The sequence below is a fragment of the Clarias gariepinus genome, chromosome 14 (assembly GCF_024256425.1).
Source record: "Clarias gariepinus isolate MV-2021 ecotype Netherlands chromosome 14, CGAR_prim_01v2, whole genome shotgun sequence".
In the NCBI taxonomy this organism is placed as follows: Eukaryota; Metazoa; Chordata; class Actinopteri; order Siluriformes; family Clariidae; genus Clarias; species Clarias gariepinus.
Genome location: NC_071113.1, coordinates 14,885,453 through 14,902,475, shown reverse-complemented (window position 1 = coordinate 14,902,475; position 17,023 = coordinate 14,885,453). Strand labels below are relative to the sequence as shown.

Sequence of the window (17,023 nt, the reverse complement as noted above, 5' to 3'; positions counted from 1 at the left end):
TATAACCCCTAAAGTCATGCACATTTTGAAACAAAAATGTAACGTTTACTAGTCTGCATCATATTTACTTTGCCATGTATAAGGCCCGGATTCGAATCCAAGCCAATGCCCAAACCCCAGCCACTGCATGCAGTGTTGGTCCTAAGCCTGGATAAAATGGGAGTGTTGTGTCAGGAAGGGCATCCAGTGTAAAATCTGTGCCAAGTTGCTGTGTGGATCAGATGATCTATTGTGGCAATTCCTCAACGGGAGCAGCTGAAAGAAACAACAAGTGAAGGATATACATAATAAGAACAAGGGTTTTTGGAGACCTGTTCATTACATCCATATGGGGTTCTTCCTTAAATTTGGCCACAAAATTAGAAGCCCACAATTGTAAGGGATGTCTTTCTATCCAGTAGCATTCCACTATTCTTTCACTGGAACTAAGAGGTCTATGTGCACAAAGCACGGTCCATTAGTCAAGGTTAGAGCAGAACAACTAGGGTTTTGAAATCCCCTCACTAAAATTATTTTGGATATTGACTGCACCCTCAACCAACACCAGTGTGGATATCACTAATGCCCTTGCAGTCTTAATGGTAATTAACTTCCATCTTCCAGAACTTCCAACTTTGGACCATATATTTTATATAAAGTAAATGGCAACCACAAGCCACCAGAACAGCTTCAATGCACCTACATAACTCTGGAAGTGCACTGGTGGGATGAACAGCATTCTTCCAAATGATATTTCCACTTTTTTTTTGTATTTATAACCCAGGGGCAATTCTAGAAGACACAGGGCATTGTTCAAGATTTTGGAAATTATGCTTAATGTTTTGTAAGCCATTATGTATTTCTAACTTAATCTGATTTCCCATGGGGCCCTTCCCGGCTGCTTTCTGGGCCCTCCTGTGTGAGCCCCCAGCCCCAGCCCCCATGTATTATTTAAATACATGTTATTTCGCTTTTACACATTTGCTTCTTTTCCTTTTGCCATGTGGATTGGAAAAAGGTCACCTGGGCTTTCTGAGGAATTTTATCCATGTCCCTTTAAGTGCTCAATTGTATCATTGTATCAATAGCCGTATTATTTTTCCCCACTCATTTACTTTTTTTTTTCTTTAATTTAACCCTGTTGGTAATCACTGGTACTTGTATAATGCGCATTTTATCTCAGACAGCATGGTCATGAACAAAACTGATGATGAAGTTAACACAAATATCTAATATTCAGTACATACTGTCCTTTAGAGGAGTTATGCTGTGCTGTTTTGTTTTAATTATCATTATCAAGCTTTTCTATATTTTAATAATTTTCTATGTCATTAAATGACAGTTTAAATATCATTAGCACTGTGGCCTTAAACCTCCATGGTCGATGGTTTAAATCCCGCCTTCAGGTCCGTGTGCATGTGTAAGTTTTCATGTTCTTCCTGTGTGCTTGGTGGGTTTCTTTGGGATGCTTCAGTTACCTCCCAAAGGTTCAAACACATACATGTTAACCTGTCCAGATTTCTCCCATTTTGTGTGTGCGCGCGCGTGTGTGTAAAAACTAGAATTTCATTTTCTTCACTTACAGATTTACAGATTATTTATTTATTTTCTGGTGCTACTAGTGCTAAACTTCAGTTTATATGTTTATACATATTCTATAATTTATAATTATAATGCATAATGTTTTTTATTTATTTAATTTAATGATTGCAATTGTGTACGTTAAGTTTACTAAGAAATGAAGTAATCCCAACTCCAAATTACTATGGAATGTTTTATTTCCTGGACACCAAGAACCACATTAGCTCCATGAGCACATTGTTAGTACACAGAGGACAACCAACACCTGTTGTCTAGCAAAATTTTTTTACCAATCACTGGCTATGTTAAGCATGATTCAATATGTCATTGCACATTTTATGTGTTGGAAAACCACCACCTTAGTGTCACATAGTTAAACATTACAGCAATTAGTGTTAGTCAAAATGAGATCAAAGTCACGGTGACAAAGCGCATAAAATACTGAATGTGTTCTTACATGTCCTATAGCTGATTGGCAACTTTGTAGAGTTTGTAAAAGCAGAATTTTTTTAACAACCACATGACAATCTTAAGGCAATCTTTCCCCTACTATTGTGTGTATCTTATTATATTTACTAAGTCTGCAATGTCTTAGAACACTACTGTGCTTGAAGAAATATAGATAAATCAGACAAATAGATCAATTTCTTAGATTTCCCATTCATGTGCTAAAAACATACAATTGAAAACTATACAACTGAATAGTCGCTGTCAGTTGAGTGTGCTAACACTGCTATATTAAAGCAGTCCTACACTAAAAAGCAGACCCCTGACTTAAACAGACACATCGCAACTTGTCATCTCAGTATGTTATAGACACCTCTTATATCACTTTTATCGAGGTTACTAATTCTATCTTTAATGCCTCGTTGTGTACCAATCATTGTCGGTCATTTGCACCAACTCATTCACCACGTCCAGCAGATTGTACTGATGCTTTCTCAGCAGCTTCTGATTTAGCAGCTTGTTACTGAAACCCATCTCTTGTAACACAGCTATCAGTGAGGCTTCTTTAGACACTGGGTCTACACTGGGCCGCTAAAGGAGGAAAAACATGCCAAAGATCATTCTCAGGGTTTAACAGAACACTGTCAACAAAACACTGTTCAACCAGAGGACGCTACGGAGGACAGTATTTTTAAGCACATGTGACATTTCTTTGCCTAATTTTAGACATCTGCATTTGGATACGAAAGCTAAAAATAAAGTGAAATCAGGAGCAAGTAGGTGTCAAGTTGCTATAAGTGTAAGTACCTGTGTGGAGCTGCTCTGGCCTGTGAACAAAGCTTTGTAAGCAGACGCTGCCACTGAGAGTGCTCCCTTCACAAGCCCTTCAGTGAGTCCCCCATGACGTAGCCTGCAAGCAAAAACATTTGCAAGAAGTGGTTATCAAAATCTATCCTTTTATTTTAACAGTAAAAGGACACCAACTTATGGGCATAAAATAAAGAGAACAACATGCAACAAGAGCATAGGTCTAGAGCTACTTTCTTTTTGCTGCACCTGAATTTAAAAGAATAACATGCTACATTAATTCCTCCATTAATCATATTACTCATGGTTTGGCAAACTTAGTTTAAGAACTGTCCACTGTATCCAAATGAAGTCTCTTAAATTGAGGCATATTTCAGACAACAATAAAAGATCAAGGTTTGTGGTTTTTATTTAAATGAAGTGCACATTTTTGTATGTGGCTCTAAATGCAAAAGGTCACAGATATTCACAGCTTAAATAAATCTTTACATTTCTGTGTGTTCCTTGAGGTGTGTTAAAAGGACAAAATATAAAAGAGAGAGGGGGGAACTACTAAGAATCATTCTGAAAACATTTAAACTTAGGACGACATAAATGGGAATCTTTTTAAAAACTTTTTTCAGAACATTACATAAAATTATCAATTGTATTTAGCAAATTCTTAACCAACACCAGAAATGCACATCATATCTTTAAGTGATGGAAACGTTTACCTTGGATCCTGAGAGCTGCCTGTCTCAAAGGCATTGTCATGGGCGTCTGGATGTGTTGAACCTAATCCTGAGGCAACAAAGAGAATATCTTCACATGAGAAAGAAAATTATATTACATCAGAATTTTTCAGAAAAAAAGGCAACAGAGGTCACTGTCAAGCACTGGAATTCTTTACGTGTATGTGTCAATACTTGCTTTTTGTGCTTCTGTCAAAAAAACTAACCATTTGTTTTGTTCTCAGCTGGACATGATCTGTTCTCTTCACAGTCAAGATTCCTTGAGACTCTATTCTTAGTCGCAAAAGGTTGTATAGACCTGAAAAAATTTATAACAAAATACAAAAATCAGTACACTAACACTTGATTTAACTTAATAATAAGTTTTTGGGGGCCAGGGTTCTGACCTGTGTGTGCGGAGAGTTGGGAGTAGTGACAGGGAGGCAGGGACAATTGCCACTTCAGGAATAAGTGGCGGGGTGTTCAATATCTGAGAGGTGCACAGCAACCTGTTGACACTGTTTTGCATAACAGTTGCTGGTTCCACTGACTCTCCCTCTGTTGTTGTCTGGTCCTGTGCTTTCTCAGGCTCTGTGCTACAGGCGTTTCCAGGCAGGGACACAGCTGAGCTGTATAAAGAATCTCCCAGGGGTTTGGAGGTATCAAAGCAGTCAGGCAAGACAACGAGGTATTCTTCCGAAGAAGCTGAGGATGCCTGGCTGCTCACCTCATCCCACTCTCCTGCCTCTTCCTCTTTATCCTGATCATCCTTCTTCCCTTCTTCCTCCTCCAGAGCAGCAGGGTCAGTGTACAGGTTTTCATTAGAGCCAATCAACAATTCTGAAAAAACTGCATATTCCAAAAGTACATAAATTAACTACATAATGCACTATTAGTTCATAAGAATATGAAGTTCTGCAACTTTACATAATTTGTCATTTAGTTGAGAAAACAAATGCGAGCAAGCTCTCACTGTAAAATGGAATAGCTTTTCACCTGGGAGAGCAGGTTCTTCAAGTATGATGTGTGGTTGAACTGGGAGTGGAGCTTCTGGCTTCTTTATAATCGGCAGGAGGGGTCTATCAATCCTCTCCATCATAGCCCTCTCATTAAATGGGGTGGGTTCATGATCTGCATAAAAGTCAAACAGACAGATGTATTTCTGTCATTGTAACAGTTCTCAGGGGAGAAACATATTTTTTGTAATGGAATATAACATGCACAGGTGTTCTCACGCTCAGGCCTACTGTGGTTGGCTCGACCTCGTCGTGGAGGTTTGTGTTCAGGCTCTTCCTCCAGCGTGAGGGACCTAATCACAGTCTCGCAGACAAACTGAGTTCCACTGATGTCATCTTCACCTTCATCATGAACTTGAAGATCCACATTGTCAGAGTGTCTTTGAGGCTGCACAACTAAAACACAACAAGAATGTGTCCAGCCTATGTTTAATATTTATATCCAGTGAAGCAGAAAAGTATATTAAGACTTTAGATATGAAATTTGTTTATAATGTTTATTATTGTTTACTAATAATGATTTTTATTTACATGCAAGTAAACCGGTGAAAGGTGTTAAACCAAAATGCTACTTATAAGCATAAATAAAATATAAATAATTTACATTATTTTCATTTCATTACAGGGTTGAAACCTGGCTCTTTACCTTAGTATATTAAAATCAGGAGATACACTTCTTGGTCAAAAAAGTACACACTATTTTTTCATTTGACCACCCTAAGTTTCATGGGGTGCAATATGGTGACCAATTCATGTGTTCAAAACAAAAAATATATTAGGCACTATGTATGATGTGTGCATTGCTTCATGTGCTTCCCTTCTTACCCTGACACACCCATCACAATGGAATAAGGTCAATGTGCACTCATCAGACCACATGACCCTTTTCCACTGCTCCAAAGTCTACACTTTATGCGCTATAGCAAAATGAAGACTTTTTATTAGCTTGAACTAACTGGTGGTTTTCTTATGGCCACACAGCTCTTTATTACCAATCCTGGGCAATCTCATCACATCGTGTATGTGGAAATGGTCTTATTGTTTGTTTGTTGTTTTTTTTTTTTTATAATGCAACTTTACCAATCATTTAAGTGATCTCCGGTCAAGGTCATTCATGACATTTTTACCAACCACATTTTATGATTTATTTCATCCACAACATTGACAGCACTATCCATCTAGGTTTTAGTCATGGATGTTTAAAGCAATTCTAGCAATTTAATTATTTTCATTGCTTGATGCAGGCTTTTCTATCCTAGTGATTTTTGGGATGCTGGCAGTGAGAATCATTGTAATTCCAAGATTATGCTGAACCTTTGATATGCCAAATGATGACCTCTTGTGGACTAAAACAGACCTAGCAGAATTTTAACTTTCTTTTATTTGCTGTTCTTTTTCTTCCTTTTAGTCACTGTTTTATTATGTGCCATACTTACCTTGGAGGTTTTTCAAGCCTGTGTGTTCTGCATTCTCTCTAACTATGCCCAGTCCCTGCTTTCCACATGTAGTTCCATAATGTGGGACTGGGGACATGCATGGAGTCATATCTATATAGGCAAAATAAAGTAATAATAATTAATCAGTGAACTATTATAGCCACAATTTTACTCCACAAATGACAATCTAAAACATACCAGCTGGAGGGTTAGCTGGGACCTTCTCCAACTCTTGGACAATATTTATATCCAGCAACTCAAAGGAGAGCAGATCCTTTAAAAAAAAAAATTACGTATTGTTTATTACAGTCTTAATACACAATGAAAGCAAACATTATTGTAGCTTTTCTTGTGATCACACACACCTGTGCAGTAAGCAGGTCCACAGAGGGCATGTAGTACTCTCTCTTGCTGCTGGAGGACCCACGCATGTCATCTCTAGAACCAGTCCAGCACATCCCATCTATTCCTAGAACACTATGTTTATTCATCTGTACAGCAAAATAAAATAGTTAACAATAATGATCAATTAATATATTCACTCATAAAGCTTTGAAAACAATATGATTTTTACTTAAAAAAAAAAAGATTTTGCCTAATGGTGCACCCAGTAACAAGATTTTTGGATAAAACTATCCCATATACCAAAGAGTCAAAGAACCACTTAGTCCTTAAGCGTTATTATAATAAAAACAATTTTATAATCTACAAATTAACATCATCTGCTAGTAGCTTAAAAAGACATTAAACACACATGCTTTTGTTACTTTTTATTGCCTTGACATGACTTGACTCACTGATTTTTTTTTTCAACTTAAAACAAAATCAGGAAAATAACTCTTGACAAGTAAACATAAAGTGTGGTCCAAAAGTTTGAAACTACTCCAAAAATCTGGGAAAGCGAGAAAGGATCTTAGAGTTTTTAAATATTTGAAACAAAAAATAATGTATTATTGATTATTATTATTATTATTATTATTATTAAAATTATACTGTTATACTAATTTAAAAGCAAATTTTTAATATTGACCATTTCAACTGCTTTGGTCAGTTTTTCCTTATGGCAGTCTCCTTAACTGAAGCATGCATTCAGACAACAACATAATTGATCCAAAATAGAACGTAAGGTTTTGTAGTAATTTAGAAAATAATGTAAAATAGAAGCATTTTTACTAGTAGTCTCAGACTTTTGGGAGTCACTGTACTTTTTTTAATGAAGCTAATTTAATGAGATGTAGTACTCACAAATAATTTGCTGGAGTGGGAGTTGAGTTTCTGGCCTGAACTGGGGACTACTACAATGCTGCACCACACTCGAGGGCCAAACTGAACCCCGCAGTGTGCCAGGCGCCAGTGTGAGGTATAGGTGCCCTCTAGCATGGGTGCCACGAATGCCACACTCACCATACCAACCTGGCCTGGCTTGAGGAAGGGTACCGCCACCTCCTTCTGATCCTGTGACTCCAAGGCCAAGTTTCCCCACATGAACTTTAGCTATTGAAACAAATACACATGGCCCACATGCAAGCAAGGGAACACAAAGAAAAACTCACACAAAAAGTGAATGTGATCTGCACATTTCTTTAGCTACAATGTGAAAAATGCATGGACACTGTTTTATTGACTGTAAATACATTATTGTTATAATACCTTTGTGTCAGAAGTCCAGCTGATGTTGCCGGTATTCCTCATCTTCCAGTACTTGATGAACTTGGTGCCAGGCTCCAGACATGTTCCGTCTGGTAGATTCTCATCCAGAAACAAGGCTGTCATTGTGGGCACCAAGGTGGAGCAGGAGACCTTGGGACCCCTGGTTTGAGTGTACAGAGCATTGTGAGTACAGCTTTGACTCAGCTTCTGTCTTTTTCTTGAAGCTCAAAGCAAAAAGTTTTTTCTAAAAAAATGATGCAATACAGTAAAGGCAGCGAGTGCATTTGAGGTAGTTCCATCCACTTGCCAGCGATAAACGCAACTATAACAGACAATGAGATAATCTTGATAAAGACTGTTCTAGGCTGGGGAGGTAGATCACCCAGCCTTGAGCCCTCTCACTTATGGCCCTTACTCTGGACTGGAGGCCTGAGGCTCTGGGCCCGTGGCTGCAGCCGCACCAGGAGCAGGGGCAGGAGCAGGAGCAGGACCAAGACCTGAGCTGCTAGTGCCGTTGGTGGCTCCACTCCACAGCAGGCCTCTCTTCTCCAACCTCAGCTTCTTCTTAATCTCCTTCACTTCGGCCTTCAGCTGCCTCCGCTCAGCTTTCAGACGCTGGCGTTCAGCCTTGCGGACAGTCCTGTCTCCGCGCCGCAAGAACCTGAGAGATCAAAGCACAACCACCACGTAGGGATTTTAGGGAGATAATATTCAGAGTATATATATTTATATTTTTAATTACTGAACACTGACCGAAATACAAAAAATAACTGGAACTATTTGACCAGTTTATATGAAATTACCTAGGCTCTGGGGTTACTCCCCGTTCTGGAACAGACAATGGAGTCCTTGTTCTTTTCAAGTTGTGGCTGGGGTCATGTTTGTGACTGCATGGCTCACACAAGATGCAAGAAGGACACACGCTGAACAAATGCACAAAAACTGATCATTTATTCTACCCAAATAAATTAAATTTAACCTGACAAAAACACAGCCCTGACTTGGACAACAATTTTAAAAGAAGACTTTTAAAATGTAGGGAAAAAACACACCTGCAGTGATATCCTCCTCCAGTGGCTGGCCCCTTGCAATTGCTGCAGTTAGGTGTTGAGGTCCTCTGTGTTGTGGAACTCACTACCGCCAACTGAGTTCCAGAAGTTCTGGGCTCTTCTGGGGGATCAGAGGCTCTGTGTGTACAGCACTGGCCAGAAAATTCACTACACATTTTGTCCACAACTTCCCTCACTACCTGATCTTTGAACTAGAAAAACAGGAATTGTAACATCATTTATTTTACATTCATAATGTAAGGAAAAATAAATAACAGAATTAATCATTTAAATTCTGAAAATTTCCTATGATCCCATAGATTTTGGATAATGACATCATAGCCAAGTAGAAAGACGAATAATTATTTATTTATTTATTTTTTATAAATAAAGTGCACATACTCTGTCCATGTAAGATTTAAACCATGCTGGGACAGCCTCCTCTTCGACTTTATTGACTTTATTTTCCTTCACAACCACCTACAAACAAAAATACCCACTATCAGTGTATTAAAAACAGTTGGAACTGTCAAATTAAGTTTACAATACAGCTGCAATGGTTATTGATTAAAAAGCAAAACAGAAGACTTATGGATTATGTAGTACTGAAAATTAGGAAAAAATGGAAAAAAGATTTGCACATAAGAGTTAAAATAAGATGTTGCACATTAACTTTCCTCATTAACATCTGAGCCTGATTTTGTACAAATCATAATTTCTTACCGAGTCCCGCTCAGGGGTCACCTGTGTCTCTTTGTCTGCCATTTTCACTCTGGCCCGATATGGTGGTGCTGGTCTGGGATCAATTCTGAGTTCTTTAACTTCAGCTTTAACAGGCCCACCTTCAGCCTGGCCTTTCATCTTATACACATTCATGTGAAGCTGATTGGCTTGCTTAAATGCACTCTAAATAGAATATGTTATAACTATGTTTAATTAGATAACATTAATTTGACACTAAGAAATGATAAATCTGCAGATGCAATGATCTACAATGATCACTTTGATATTTATGAAAGAAAATCCTTTACCTTCAGCGCCTCAGTATACTCATCTGATGAAAAACCATAGCAAAGCATTAACTTGTATTTTCATTAGTATACACACAAAAATACATACAGTATATACATACAGTGTGAATATTTACATTAGGTTTAAAGTAATATTTAACAAACAACAATGTAGATATAATCACATACCTTGGCTGTTTATAGAGATCTAGAAAAGTAAGTGAACACAAATATTAAGGGATCATATATTCTGATGCTATAGCGACTATTGCAATAACTACTGCCTTTTTAATTAATTGGAATGTCATCTTTAGCATAATCATAATTTGTTGGGATCATAAAATGTCAACTAGCCTAATACTTACCTCTTCATTCTCCTCGTCAAAATATTTAGCTTGAAAATGGGATAAACCAAAGGTAGTTTTAATCTAAGGAATAAAAAAAAGAAAGAATGGTGGGGTTGAGCCAGGTAAGTAAACAATTAGCACCATTTATTCACTGATTTGACCTTAAGCTTGGAAAGAATTCTATAAATAAAGAAAAGAAAAAGCAGAAGACGAACAACAACAAGAAAGATACATGCGTGTTGTTATTATTAATATAATTCTCACAGCCTCAAGTCTTTGTGCATGGAGTTTGCATGTTCTCCCCGTGCTTGATGGGTTTCCTGGGGGTACTCTGGGTTTCCTCCCACAATCCTAAGATATGCAGCCTAGGCTAACTGGCATTCCCAAATTGCCTGCAGTGTGCGAATGAGTGTGTATGTGTGTGTTTGTACTTGTCTTTGCTCTGTGTTTGGCACCCCATCCAGGCTGAACCACACCTCGTGCAAATCTTCTGGGATAGGCTCCAGGTAGTAACACGTTAGAGTACTTGGATTACTTTTTTGATGTAATGAGTAATCTAACGCGTTAGGTCTGCCATTTAAGTACTCCGTTATTATTTTTTTAATCCATTATTTAGACAATGTATGTAATCCGTGAGCCAGACAGCAGTCATTCCCAATCCGTTAGTGTGCGTGTGTGAAAGTCGTCCTACAAGACCCGCCCCCGATAACCCCCACCACGCCCCACCCCTGTTATTCCTGCTGTTATACCCCTATCTCACCTATGCAGTTTGACTATGCCAGGAACGATGCACGAAAAGATGGAACCCTAATCACAATTTCTGCAATGGAAAGTACCCTTACTAGTTACTTTTATTAGAAAGTAATGCTATAACGTAACTGATTACTTTTTAAAGACGGTAATTTTGTAATGGAATTAGTTACTTAAAAAAAGTAACATCCCCCATTGATGTATAAATGATGAGTGAGTGAAAGATAATAATAATAAAAAAAATAAATATAAATTTGTAGCATATTAATTACTAGTGAGAAAACAATACCAATTACTGTGATTCACGCGTGTGTGGTCATTAGACCAGATGACACTAATAACAAAGACGCCTTCACGTGGAAAATGTTTAAAGCTGCTAGTTTACATTATAAACTGCACAACCGACACTGATCCATGTTTTAACACAAAAAGTTCGAGGCAACCGACCGTTGTTATGTTTATGCAGGCCTCAGTCTCGGCCTTCTGGGATAGTGACTGCAACCAAACCTGTACACTGGCGTAATAAACAATACGTCAAAAAGCACGCCATCTACGGGAACATACTCTCCTACCTAATATACTGTGTAGGACGGGAGTACGCGTTTGCGGATATGCTCCAAGATGCGTAACAGAGCGCATACAGCAGGTTTATAAAGGTTTATGAAGGCAGCTTACCCAGGCCTCTACTGTCTCCCACTGCGCTTTGTCTGTATCAACCACAGGAAACTTCTTCACGCTCCCACGGAAATTCACTTTGACGGTAACTGGGTGATTCATGATGGTAAGTCGGAATAACACTAGATATCCAATCTGTAATTACAACACATTCATTTAACCCAGCAAAGCCAACATTATAAGAGGCCCTTTCTGTCTAGCCGCTCTCTTGTTTACATCGTTTAACATGTACACTCCCCCGTGTATACGTAACAGGAAATATGTCATTCCTTTCTTACGTGTTTCTTTGGATTATTACATGCGAAACTATACAACAAGAAGAACAACCACATTATAAAAACGTTATAACTTGAAACACATATTATAGGCAGATTTCTACGGCATGTCAGTACGCGAAATGCAAATTATTGTAAAAGAAAAGTGTTTGATTTACGCATGCGTATAACGCGCTTATTTTCAACGTCATCATCCAGCGCGCGAGTTACCTTGTGGCTGACAGACAGGAGGAAGCCACACGGTTAGTTAATGCTGTTAAGACAATCTGTAGCTTTTCTCCGTTATTGATTGAAAAATGTCTTCTCTTTTAAAGGTGGACAGTGAAATCAAGTCAAAGGTAAGCTAGTCAGGCAGAATTGTTATTATATTTTTGTTATAAGCATTAAGGCATTATGGATCGTTAGCAGGCTAACACATTTGTAGCTGTGAAAGCCGGTGTGCGTGTGACACATCCAGCGAGCTAAAGCTAGTCGGCTAATTTTCCCGCCCGCCATTATCGATAGTTCTTTAGTTGCAACTCTTTATTTTCGATTGCCGTTTCGTCGTATTCAGACTTATTTTAACTGTCATATTCCACACATTAGTTGATCAATGAACATTTATATTTTGTATGAAACTGTAGAACCTGCTGGCCATCTGTTGTTCATTAGCCGGCTAGCCGCTTTGCTTTATGAACTCGTGCCATTTCTTGCTCTCGTAGTCTGCGACAAAACAAATTTAGCTATTAGGTCGCCGGACAGTGCTTGGTAAGAGTTTCCTAAATAACTCTGGATTGTGCGGTTTTTTTTTTTTACTTCATGATAAAACAACCAAACAGTAACACAACCAGCTGCAAAGTTAACCCATCAATTTGTTTACTTTATTAACTTGTAACTTGTTAGTTAATGTTATGTGTTTTCACTTTAGGTTGATGTTTTCAGGGAACGGATTACATCAGAGGTAAGTAACGTTACTCATATCATAAGATTAAGACGTTTCTTTGATAGCCTTTGATGCTGATTTTTTAAAATGTAGGCAGAAGATCTGGTGGCAAATTTCTTCCCTAAGAAATTATTAGAGTTGGACCAGTTTCTGAAGGTAGAGATTGTTTGTTTGTTTTAACACTTTCATGATTTTAAATTATATATTTTTTTCAATTTAACTATATTAATAATAATTGTATTCTCAGGATCCTGTAATAAATATCCGTGAACTGAAAGAAATACATTCTGAGATAAACTTGGCTGTACCAGACCCAATTCTGCTTACAGACATCCATGATGGCCTTGAAGGAGTAAGAGATCCAGTTTATCTAATACTTTAATATGATGTATCTTAAAATTATATATATAAAAATAATGTGGGTGTATGTATGTATGTATGTATGTGTGTATAGAGAGAGAGTGAGAGAGATATGCAAAAAAAGTGTGAGGATTTGAGTGAATTGTGATGTCTAGACGACTGGATCAGAGCAACTCATAAAACTGCAGCATGTTGCCGGTCTGCAATGGAAGGTCCTGACCTGATGTGTGTGTGTTTGTGTGTGCGTGCGTGTCTCTCTAAAGTGTGTATATGTGAAAGATATGTGTTTGTGTGTTTGGATGCCTAGCAATTAAACGTCCATTGTTTCATTAACAGCAAAATGCCAAGAAGAGAAAACTTGGTCCAGAAGATGGTCCAGGAGATGACAAAGGTGAGCTTAGCAGTGTATAAGTACAGTGCCTTTTGCAGAACTTCCTACTTGTATGATTCTAGCATAAAATGTATAATCATTCGCATGTAGTGTATTTAATGCAAGTCCTAACCTTGCGGCTCTTTTAACTTCCAAAATGGGTTCTCAGCCTAAACATTTGAATTTTATAAGTGTCCAAAAAAAAACACAATTATCAGTAGTTTAAATTTCTTAGCTGTGTCTCTATCCTCTTTAACCATTGTCTTTTTACAATTTTTTTTTTTATAAACGTGGTCAACATGCATTTGGACAAAAATGCTGTTTTGCCAAAATAGCCATTTTAATTGGAAGGCTTTTTCAACCAAATTTAGGCAGATGGTGTGCTTACAATCATTGATGAAGAAAAAAAGGTTTCTGAGTAGGCCATGTAGATTTGAAGGCTAAGTAAATTGAACATAGCCACTGTAATGGCCACTGACATGCATACAAATATACAGTAGTAGTTTTTCAATTCAGTCTCCTTTTGTAAAGGTCACCATACACAGTACTTGCACACATTGATTCTAAATGTTTTTCATTTAAATTGTACACAATTGGTAGGTCTGCTTTTGCTAAAAAGACTTTTGTAAGTTATACAGCATCCTCTTCCCTTCTGTAGTTGGTGGGACCAAGGTGTATATAATGCCTGGTGGAATGATGAAAAGCAATGGCAAGCTGGTGGAACTGATTGAGAGAGTTAAGCCTGAGATCAGAACCCTCATAGAGAAATGCAACACCGTAGGTCCACGTTATAATCATCAGCAGACATGATCATAATAACAGGCTCTTGACCAAGATCTCGTGTAATTGTATTCGCATGCTATTTATTATTGTTTTAGGTCAAGATGTGGGTGCAGTTGTTAATTCCAAGAATAGAAGATGGCAACAATTTTGGTGTTTCAATCCAGGTATAAAGAAATATAAATAATTGTCTTGTTTGTCATTTTATGCTTTAGCAGAAGTAGATTGTGAAAAAAACTGTAATGTAAATGTTTCTTTTTAAATAGTTATAAAACTACACAACAAATTTTGAATAGTTTGATTGTGATGCATAGATACATACATTAGGTGTACTTACCTAAACATTAACCATTTGCATAACATGGAATTTGTATTAGGTCGGTCCCAGTAACCTTCATCGATCACTTTCAACCCAGAACATTTGTGTTCTTGTTTAGACATGTGTATGTCTAAATAAATCTGTGAGAAACATTTACATAATGTAAACATGAGCTTTGTCTTAATGACCAAAAGACAAAGTGTTTATGATATGACGAAGCCTCAAATGTTACATATTTTTATTTTATATACATTATTGCATACATCTGAAAAAGTTTTTTCTGACTTACTGGCATAATTATCAACAGGAGGAGACTGTGGCTGAGCTCAGAACAGTTGAGGGAGAGGCAGCTTCTTACCTGGACCAGATATCCAGGTACTGCCCTCATAATACTTCTGTTCATAGTCAGACCTAAAGAGTCCCTACACCTTATTTTAATGTTGATAAATAACTTCAGTGCATTATCACTATGTATTGAAATCTTAAACTTTTTTTATTGTTATTTTTCGAACTTTCTGACAACAGGAACACATTAACTCCAGATTAGCTCTTTAGCTTTGAGTTTAACCCCCTCAAAACAAGTAAATGGCCCCAGTCTAAGTGCCCTCGATTATTGCTCATGATTATTATATATATTTTTTCTTCAAACATGATTCTCTAATCATGTAAATGTCCTATTTTTTCTATTGCTCTTTTTTTGTTAGCATGAGCATTAGGATGTCTATAGATAGTGCCTAGATTGCATGCTTATGTTTAATGTTGTTTACACTGTTGTAAATTTTAAATGCTGTAGTCATTTCAGTCGAGATATAGATATATATCTTTTTTTTTCTTCTCTTATTTTCTTTGTTTTCATTTCTTATATGCAGATACTACATCACAAGAGCAAAGCTAGTTTCCAAAATAGCAAAATATCCACATGTGGTAAGTATCTTTTAATATACCATGGGGGCATTGTGTATGTAACTGGACAAGGACAACTTTGTGCTAGTTTGAAATTAAGAATTTACAATGCAAGTAAAGCACTGCTTATACATAAGCAGCAAGCTAGATAAAGGTTTTGTCCAGATGTGGTGTTAGCATCTGGATTCTACTAGTGATGTGTTTCACAAAATAAGAACAAAACTTTCATCAGTAAGCAGGAAGTTTTTTATTCCGAATGATATATGTTTATTTATTTACCAGGAGGACTATAGGCGCACTGTAACAGAGATTGATGAGAAGGAGTACATAAGTCTCAAGATCATAGTCTCAGAACTGAGAAATCAATACGTAAGTTTTCAAAAAAAATTGTGCATTTTCTTATTCTATTTTGCATATCCTTTGTATGCTTGAGGTGTGGCTTTGTGGCACTATGCAGGTGATCAGTTTGAACTTTTTTTCATAGGTAACGTTGCATGATATGATTCTGAAGAACATCGAGAAGATAAAACGACCGCGAAGCAGCAATACGGATGCCCTCTACTAAGAATGCCACTTTCTGATCTTCTAATCCTTTTTGTCCTTGGGAATAGTTGGAGCCTTTTGGACTGGTTCTGATGCATTAATGAACACATTAAAACCAGTCCAAGACAAGCTAGCTTCATCAGGCCGTTACCGGAACTGTTATATATTATCATTATTTTAAAACCTTTACAAAAAAAACCCCTATCAGTTTCCTAGTGGACAGTGTTAATGTATGGAGAGTCCGAATGTGCATCTTGAGGACATCGCCTCAGTTGTTTTCCTATTTAATTAAACAAATATCTTAACATTTGGGGTTTCTTTAATCTTTTATGAAACCAAATATAAAGTATCGATGTTTTGGGAGGGGTCTAAAGCATTTCACATGTTTTAGAATTAGCTTAGAGACTGACATCACTGAAAGACACAAAAAGCTCATCTGATGATCAGTTTCAACAGCTGAGTTGTGAAGTTTTTATCAATGCTGTATTTTAATTTTTCCACTCATCTAATATATAAATGTAGTCCAAGATGAACAGCTGTACTGGTGGATCATTTTACATAATTTCGGTTCTTATTTCATGATGCTGCAATGCAGTTATATTTTAATCTTTTTTTTTTTTGTCATTACTGACTCACCAAGTTCCCAAAGCTTCATATGGCTTTTATTTTTGTCCAGTTTCAGAGATGTGTTTTGCTGAATAAAATGTCTTCTTTTTTTCAACGTGTTCAGTTAATGATTTTTCTAATCTCAAGGTGAGAAATATCAACAGTTCGATCAAGCTGAATGATGTTTGTTCTTTAATTTAAATTGATAGTGTTACTTAACAAGGCGGCATGGTAGTGTAGTGGTTCGCACCTCTGGGGTCTGGGTTCGATTCCCGTCTGTGTGCATGGGTTTTTTCTGGGTACTGGGTCCAAAAACATGAAGATTGGGCGACATAGTGCGTGTGTGTGTGTGCACGCCCTGCGATGGATTGGCCTTGTGCCTGGGATAGGCTTCAGCCTTCCGACCCTCTACACAGGATAAAACAGTATATAAGTGAGTGTTATTTTACCGAAAATGTATGAATGAATAATTAAAACTATAGACTAGA

At 37.3% G+C, this 17,023-nt stretch overlaps 2 protein-coding genes across 4 annotated transcripts; one reads left to right on the top strand and one right to left on the bottom strand.

Annotated features, from left to right (window-relative positions):
* Window positions 1–1,739: 1,739 nt before the first annotated feature.
* Window positions 1,740–11,694, bottom strand: nbr1a (NBR1 autophagy cargo receptor a). 2 transcript variants are annotated; one of them, XM_053511134.1, is made up of 21 exons: window positions 11,458–11,694; window positions 10,051–10,113; window positions 9,875–9,893; window positions 9,707–9,729; window positions 9,399–9,581; window positions 9,078–9,155; window positions 8,679–8,887; window positions 8,430–8,549; window positions 8,042–8,287; window positions 7,627–7,786; window positions 7,222–7,470; window positions 6,342–6,467; window positions 6,175–6,250; window positions 5,977–6,087; window positions 4,760–4,936; window positions 4,521–4,655; window positions 3,932–4,373; window positions 3,752–3,843; window positions 3,528–3,594; window positions 2,815–2,917; window positions 1,740–2,598 (listed from the first exon to the last, which is right to left on the bottom strand). In XM_053511134.1, exons 1-21 carry the CDS (start codon window positions 11,557–11,559, stop codon window positions 2,419–2,421), a joined length of 2,961 nt encoding a protein of 986 aa, XP_053367109.1. In that variant the 5' UTR covers window positions 11,560–11,694; the 3' UTR covers window positions 1,740–2,418. The 2 variants fall into 2 exon arrangements, with proteins under 2 accessions (XP_053367109.1, XP_053367110.1); XM_053511135.1 differs by having other exon boundaries at window positions 4,772–4,936.
* Window positions 11,451–16,650, top strand: psme3 (proteasome activator subunit 3). Of its 2 annotated transcripts, XM_053511138.1 has the most exons (12): window positions 11,451–11,563; window positions 12,047–12,070; window positions 12,640–12,672; window positions 12,748–12,810; window positions 12,902–13,006; window positions 13,351–13,405; window positions 14,043–14,161; window positions 14,263–14,331; window positions 14,791–14,858; window positions 15,353–15,407; window positions 15,669–15,755; window positions 15,871–16,650. In XM_053511138.1, the coding sequence occupies exons 1-12, from the start codon at window positions 11,558–11,560 to the stop codon at window positions 15,949–15,951; spliced, it is 765 nt and encodes a 254-aa protein (XP_053367113.1). In that variant the 5' UTR covers window positions 11,451–11,557; the 3' UTR covers window positions 15,952–16,650. The 2 variants fall into 2 exon arrangements, with proteins under 2 accessions (XP_053367113.1, XP_053367111.1); XM_053511136.1 differs by lacking the exon at window positions 11,451–11,563 and having other exon boundaries at window positions 11,933–12,070.
* Window positions 16,651–17,023: the final 373 nt, after the last annotated feature.

Coding starts and splice junctions, on each gene's coding strand:
- nbr1a (XM_053511134.1), bottom strand. CDS start 11,559: ATGAATCACCCAGTTACCGTCAAAGTGAATTTCCGTGGGAGCGTGAAG. Junction 8,550..8,678: donor GGAGGAGGATATCACTGCAG/GTGTGTTTTTTC, acceptor GCATTTGTTCAG/CGTGTGTCCTTCTTGCATCT. Junction 3,844..3,931: donor CCAACTCTCCGCACACACAG/GTCAGAACCCTG, acceptor AAATTTTTTCAG/GTCTATACAACCTTTTGCGA.
- psme3 (XM_053511136.1), top strand. CDS start 12,029: ATGTCTTCTCTTTTAAAGGTGGACAGTGAAATCAAGTCAAAG. Junction 13,007..13,350: donor TCCATGATGGCCTTGAAGGA/GTAAGAGATCCA, acceptor TTTCATTAACAG/CAAAATGCCAAGAAGAGAAA. Junction 13,406..14,042: donor TGGTCCAGGAGATGACAAAG/GTGAGCTTAGCA, acceptor TCCCTTCTGTAG/TTGGTGGGACCAAGGTGTAT.